The sequence below is a fragment of the Diadema antillarum genome, unplaced genomic scaffold, assembly GCF_040938485.1.
Source record: "Diadema antillarum isolate AM-2024a unplaced genomic scaffold, OU_Dant_1.0 seq00001400_RagTag, whole genome shotgun sequence".
NCBI classification, from domain to species: Eukaryota; Metazoa; Echinodermata; class Echinoidea; order Diadematoida; family Diadematidae; genus Diadema; species Diadema antillarum.
The window spans coordinates 374,701-381,882 of NW_027272155.1; the positions used below are offsets into that span (position 1 = coordinate 374,701).

At 39.8% G+C, this 7,182-nt stretch overlaps 1 protein-coding gene across 1 annotated transcript; it reads left to right on the plus strand.

The window, feature by feature from the left end:
* Window positions 1–3,413: 3,413 nt before the first annotated feature.
* LOC139709026 (uncharacterized) lies at window positions 3,414–5,783 on the plus strand. The gene is made up of 4 exons (XM_071620994.1): window positions 3,414–3,753; window positions 4,388–4,546; window positions 5,254–5,369; window positions 5,769–5,783. The coding sequence occupies exons 1-4, from the start codon at window positions 3,414–3,416 to the stop codon at window positions 5,781–5,783; spliced, it is 630 nt and encodes a 209-aa protein (XP_071477095.1).
* Window positions 5,784–7,182: the final 1,399 nt, after the last annotated feature.

Below are 7,182 nucleotides of genomic sequence, written 5' to 3' on the forward strand. Positions count from 1 at the left end.
GTCTCGTGAGTGCAGTCAGCAGTGTCGGGACCATCATGAGCGGCGAGATATCTCCGGTGGACAGTGCCCTCAGCGACGGAGAGAAGAAACGAGTGAAGGAGGAGAAGAAGGAGAAACTCAAGCAGCATAAACTGGAGGCGAAAAAGCAGGCAAAGGTCGAAGAGCACAAACAGGAGATCAAACTAAAAAGAAAAGAGCAAGAGAAGAAGAGGTACGCACTGAGAACAATAATACCGCTTAAAAAATGATGCGGTCTTTTGAACAGCTTTACATATTAGTTTCCAAGGGGCTCCCTCATGCTTTCTTGCACCATCGCGTGTACTTGTATCATGAAAATCACCTGAAAGAAAACCATAAGAATTATATTTCATGATCAAACAAACCGTGCGTGAAAGTGCTTCAATGGCTTTCATTTTTCTTAGTAGAACAAAAAATAGATGTTTAGATCTAGATGGTAGCGGATGCAATGGATCTTGAAATAGCCCAACAGAAAGTTGATTTGTGAATGCAAAAAGAAATAAGAAAAAAAAATGATGTGAAATATCCGAAATATCACGGAAGTTTCATACCAAACTCTAATTTGTTGGTGCATTGAGCAGCAATAGCAAACGGTTTATGATCAGGTATGATCATCGTATTTTATAGGCGAGTGCCAAATCCATATTGGGATATCTACGTCCATGGTACAGGAACAATAAAGCATTTAATGGTGTTTAATCATAAATTGACCACAATTATAAAGTGAGCTTGCTGTTACGGTATTATTTGCTGTCGACAATCCTTCACGTATGGAGCTCTTATTGTTATAGTGACGTGGGCTTGTACATCAAGGAAAGACTCTTTAAAATAGATACTAATCTCATAGAGCAACCCCCCTTCCCAATATTTACCCCAGTATTGCCGGGAAGTCATTATTTATCATGAAGAGTCGTCAGGGAGACAATTGGGGAAAACATTACATGTAAGGTTGTATTTCTTAGCATCTTCTGTTTACAAGTTTAGACCCTTGTCCATTTTTTACAAAAAAAAAAATATTGTTCCAGCAAAACGGCAATTAACCGCGTACCTTACGTTACCAACAAAAGCAAAATGAAGAAGAAATACTTTGTGCGTTTACCTTCTTTAATGCCGTTTGAAATGTTTTTTCTTGATACTTTTCTCCTATTCAGACTCAAAAAGGAGATCGCCCGGGAAATGGAAGAGATGAGTTCTGCCAGCAGCGCCAGCAGCGTTCACAGCAGCGACATCTCTGACGACGACGACGTCGAGGGCCTCGACGAGGCCACGAGGCTGAAGAGGAGAGCCAGTAAGAAGAGGAAGATGATGAGAGGGAAGCAGAAGTCGAAGAACATGATGAAAGCGATGGCCAAAGTGATGGAGAAAAGGTAAGTCCTGGTCGACGTGACGATTGGTTTCTTGCGACTGGATCACGAAACTATTACTTCATTAGCTCGATAGTCAAGTTCAAATTCAAGTTTATATTTTTTTTCATTTCCATCGAATAAACCGAGAAAATTATATACATGTACAAGCGGACCATATTTATAATAGTTGCAGAAATGTAAATTAACAAAATAAATGTGGTAATGAGAAAAGAAAATGAAGAAAAAATAATTGTATTTTTTTTTGAAATAGGGCCTATATACATATGCATATTACAAATTAAATAAAGATGGAAATGGTAATGGAGGGTTCCACTAAAAAGTAAAGCTTGCACGAGAGAAACACAGTGATAGAGAGAATTAGGAATATACTGTATTTTTCTAATTTTCCCTCCGAAATAGTGATGTCGGTCAAAACGGCATGTTTACAAAGTGGACAGTTCATGGCAAAGTTTACTTACACTTACAATGCTCAAACACATACACCGAGGATCACGTAAAAACCCGAAAAAAACCCCTCTCTACTCACAGAGTGCGTTGTTAAAGTTCTCATCTGTCCTTCATTTCATTCAAGAAAAATCCAAGGTCGCGATGACCCACTCTCATCGGACGATGACGGAGGCATGGCTGACCTGTCCGGCAAGAAGGACTTCAAGACCATGGTCAACTATTCCAAGGGTAGCAAGCGAGGGCTGACGGACAAGATTAGCAAGTCGGACAACCGCGGAATGGAGTGGATGACGTAAGTCTGTCACGTGACCTGTGACGAACTGATCTGATGAGACCAAGACTTCACAATCTCAAGCTCCGTCTCTAAAACTCGTAGGGAAACGACAAGATAATAATTCTTAACATAATATTGGTGACGTTTGCTTAGGTCTTCTTTGATTCATTGCTACTAGACTGCATGTGATTTCTTTGAAAATCTTGTCTCAAAGAGGCGGTGAATTTTAAAAAGGGCAAAAGCAAGGCACAAGAAATATATGTACAAATGTAATTACGTTGTCATGGTCTGTTTTGATCCTTCTCGTGCAAGATGTACATTATTTGGCTAAGTAGTCAATATCAAAAGCAAAGCTCAGTATCTATTCTCCTAGCTTGTAGGGAGCTTGAAAGATCTGTTCAGCGTTTCGAAACTTTTTTGTGTGTGTGTGTGTGTGCAGAGAGTGGAAACTGTTGAAGGAAAAGCAAGCAAGGAAGGAACAGATGAAACTAAAGAAGAAGGAAGAACAACAACAACAACACGACCCACTAGGTACGTTCACAGTGCAAGGCAAAGTGCATTTGATGACAGTGACTTTCACAAAGAAGAGATAATCTTCACACGCAAGAAATTCAAATTGTATTGATATGAATTTCTACGAGAGCCACTACGTCACTAATCTCAGTTATGCTCAAAACGATTATTAGAATTGTCTATGAACAGTGCAGATTTGTCTTTCAAAATTACATTGCTGTATGTTTTCAACAATCACAATCTATATTGCTGTTATTTCTTATGAACTTATGATGGCGTAATTCAGACATATTCTTTATCTGCAGCAATTTCCTAATTGGCAGCTCTGTTATTGTACCAATGCTACGTCTTTAGGAGATGTAACTTTTAGGTTATGCGAGCGTGTAAACTAACAGAGTCAATTTGTTGACGTTTTATTCAGTGACCACCGAGTGTTGATAACTGTGTGACTTATCGGTCCCACCAACGGTACTCCTGATTCTTAATGTGCTCAAACACGTATCAAACTTATAAATCATATCTTCCTAGAACTCTGATTACTGGTACATTGTATATGGAATATGTTTGTAGTGTAATAGGTTAAACAAAATTTAATGATTGACTCAAGAACTCGTCTTTTCACACAAATACATAAACTTCACTTCAAAACGAAAATGTTTGTGGTTAGACATTTTCTGAGGAGGCTCATCCTAGCTTCACTATTCGCCATGTCCTGTGCATGCATTTCATTTGTTTACTTGTTCGTGTCTACCGTATTTATGACGTAGACAAAAACAAAATAATATTTGAAAACCATGGTTTACTCCAAAACATCAGCCGAGTTCCGTACCATCATCAAGGCGCAGGGGCCCGACCCTCTGCCGGATAAGGTATCCAAGCTCCGCCTCTTCATCGGCCGAAACATCGACATCATGAAGGGGACCACGGTGCGCGTCAAAGAGGACGGCACAGTCGCCGCCGACGACGACTCCGATGCCGAGACCGTCCACATCGACGAAGACGGAAACCTGCTGAACATTCCCCTGTCGCTGCAGGACGGCGAGGACTCCGACTTGCGCGAGTGGAACACGGACGCCTCGATGACGCGGTTGTCGACGCCCATGGATCTCACCAGCGAGGACGACACTGCAGAAGGTCAGTTTCGCTCTCGAGGCTGTCACTATTAAAGTCTCGCGTTTGACGAGACTTTGTGAAAGTCATATAAAAGTCGTGTTTTAAAGATATCTTTTCAAGTTTCTAGTGGCATAATATGCACAGTGCATGAAAGCATAACATCCTCCGGGTATTACTCGAATGTAGTGTAATCATTACTGATTATCAAAATATCGCATTACACCGCAATTTGAAACCCATTCAAATCAACAGACCAAAAGTTTGGAACGAGGACTATTCTTTGTTTGCTGTTGTTTTTTTTTTCTTCAAATTCTTACGATGGCTATAGTCAAGTAAGAAAGACTTTGATCCCATAAAATGGTAGGTGCCATGTTTACACCCTTTATACAGGAAAAAGAAGCTTATACTGTAGTGACAATAGTTGTATGATTATGAAACTACTACCTTACGTTTGCCACCCATTCTCGACTACGATAAAAAGCTTCAGGAAATCAATTATCATTATTTCTATAAGAAAAACAAAACGATGTATTATTTCAAAAGACAGAACAAACGTAACTACGGGAGAACGGGAGAAGATTGATTTTCCAACACTGAATATGTGAGCGTTGTTCGAAGTGTTATTCATACTTTTTGTGCCCTTGCCACCTTACAGCTGTTGGCGTGAGAAAAGTCCTGAAAGAATTCCGACGGCATCCAAAAGAGATGGGCCAACATCTCAAACGCGTCATGGAGACGGCCAACGAACTACAAACGGAAGATCAGAAGAGGGCGTCTCTTCGTGCCAACAGTGCCAGAGCTGTTGACGAAAGAGGCAAGTACATCGTCTGTTGGAGCATTCCACGATTAAGGGCTGGGACAGTACACTTGGAATTTATTGTCAGGTTATGGGAAATAAAAGGACGTTCACTAGTTATCCCTCATATTATAATGAGCCTGCATTCCCAACTATCCGTCGAATTGAGCATTAGAAAGGTCACCTTTTAGACAAACTATAGTTTGAATGGCCAGATTTATCATAGTCAACTTATACAATTTACACACGCACAATCAGTCTTTTGCCAACGTTAGTAGTGCATCGAAAGAATAGAATGATCGAATTGACATTAATGACTCTGAGATATTAACCTGATGCGTTGTGAATTCCTGCTTGCCGTAAATGTGTCTTCTCTATACCTCCAGTGCTCAGTAGCATGATTAATGTTTGAAAAAAGCCTCCCTTATGTATTTTAGCAAAACATTTACACATTCATATTCGTGTTAACGCAGATACGATTAATTGCAAATATTTCGCATGCTGGATATTTCCCGTCTCCCGAGCGACAGAGTTGTAAGGAGACACAAAATGCGTAATAAATCAAAAAACAATCACGTACAGTGCGTAATCTTCAAGCATGAAGCTGCACTTAACGGAAGAAGAAGGCGAAGTGCATTCGAGTTTACAAGAGTTATTTGCACGGTTGATGTTGACACATCCGGCCACGTTCTCAAGACAATCATGTCGCTATTGTCTCCCCGCAGAAACCACGATAAACTACATGAACCATTACCGGCTGGTTGAGAAGACTAAGCTGGAACCTATGGCGCGTGCTTTCGTGGTTGAGGACCGAGAGAGGGCGTGTGTCTTGACACTGCAGGTAAGGATGTTGATGTACGTCTGTACCCAGAGAAGAGAGGAGACGTTGAATGCAATGACTTAAACATTACTAATACTCTTAACACTAACAGTCGATCTGTTATCTTTGTCATTGCTGTCTTAGTAACGGGACGAAGACGACGACAGGGCTTATATAACAACAGTAATGTAGTGATTATGATTATGGTGATGGTGGTGGTGACGATTATGACGATGATGATGACGATGATAATGGCAAGAGTAACAGTATTAAAGATAGTTACCAACATCGTTATCATCATCATCACAATAAACAGCTGAAATGACAGCAGCAGAAGGTGTCGATGGTGAAAATGATTGCCATATCCTTCTTATTACATGTGCAACTCATTTCTTTTATATTTCTTTTCTCCCCTGCCAGCTGCAGGCACCATGATTGTTTTCTATTTTACTGTCCCTATGACGGTCTTGTTGGTACATGTATTTTCTCCTCCCTCTTTCTCATTCTCTTCTCTTTGCTATCTGTGAGTGTGTGTGCGTTCATCCTTGTCCAGGTGCACTTGCGTGCGTGCAATGTGTGTACTGTGTGTGCGTGCGTGTGTGTGTGTGTGTGCGTGTGTGTGTGTGCGTGTGTGTGTGTGTGTGTGTGTGTGTGTGTGTATGTGTATTTGTGTGCGTGTGTGTGCGTGTGAGGGAGTGTAACTGATTGTTTTTTACTGCTTTCTGAGGACCTAACCCCACAGGCATCTGCTTCTATGTAGATAACGTACCTTAGACAGATTTAACTTTATTTTGTGTCATGTAATATTACTATAGTCTTTATAAATTTACAAATGTGTTCCTCTTCATTATCATGGATGTATTTTAACAAATACAGCACTGTATAATTTGTTTGGAAAATTAACAAATAAAGTGTAATTACATGGAATGAAATTTCAAAATGACTTGGAAAATGGAAGTTCCGCTAATTCAAGTGTTAATTTACACTCATCTCTGGTCACTTGTAATAGTTACTGCAGTTATAATGTTTTATTTTTCTCACCATATTAATCCTTTCTTCCCATCAACAAATAGACTTTAAGAAATCCCTTTTAATCGTGAATTATCAAAAAATTAATCACAAAATAATCGCGTCTTTAATCGCTGTAATCGCTATAATTCTTTTAACTAGACAACTTTGTCATATATAAAAGCATGGCTCAATATATTATGTCTCCTAATTAAGTTTAGAACACAGGGGACAGACAGTCGTAAAATACAGTGGGTGGCTAGATGATGACTTGCGAAAGACTCATAGACAGATTTAAAAAGATAGAACACTTAAGTAAGAGTAATTAAGAGAGAGAGAGAGAGAAAGCAAAGGAGAGAAAGAGTTCATTTTCCTCAAGTAAACTTGGTAATAAATACAGATTGAAAAGTCAAATGAAAATTTAGACTACCCTAATCAGCGAGCTTATGTGATGGAACTGAGGAGGAAAAATAATAACCAAGAAAAATAAGAAATAAGGGATGGGTCAAGGCTCACGCTTTGTGTAATGAATATTCCATCCCCTGAAATAAGAGAGTGGAGGTAATTTTGTGCCTCCTCCATCGATTGGATCGTTTTTATCTTTCCTCTCGAAGCAGATGTGGGCGTATGGTGGTCAATTTTGAAGTCGGTTGGTCAATCTTTCCTTCTTCTTCTTTTTTTACAGGCAATGCGAGATGCCCTGAATGGAGTTCCAAGCTTGAGTAAACTGCAAACAAAACAACTCGAATACGTTTTAAAGGTGAGAGAGCAGCTATCATTAAGAAGTAACCCAAGCGAAAGAAGTTGCGTGTGTCCTTCGGCATTG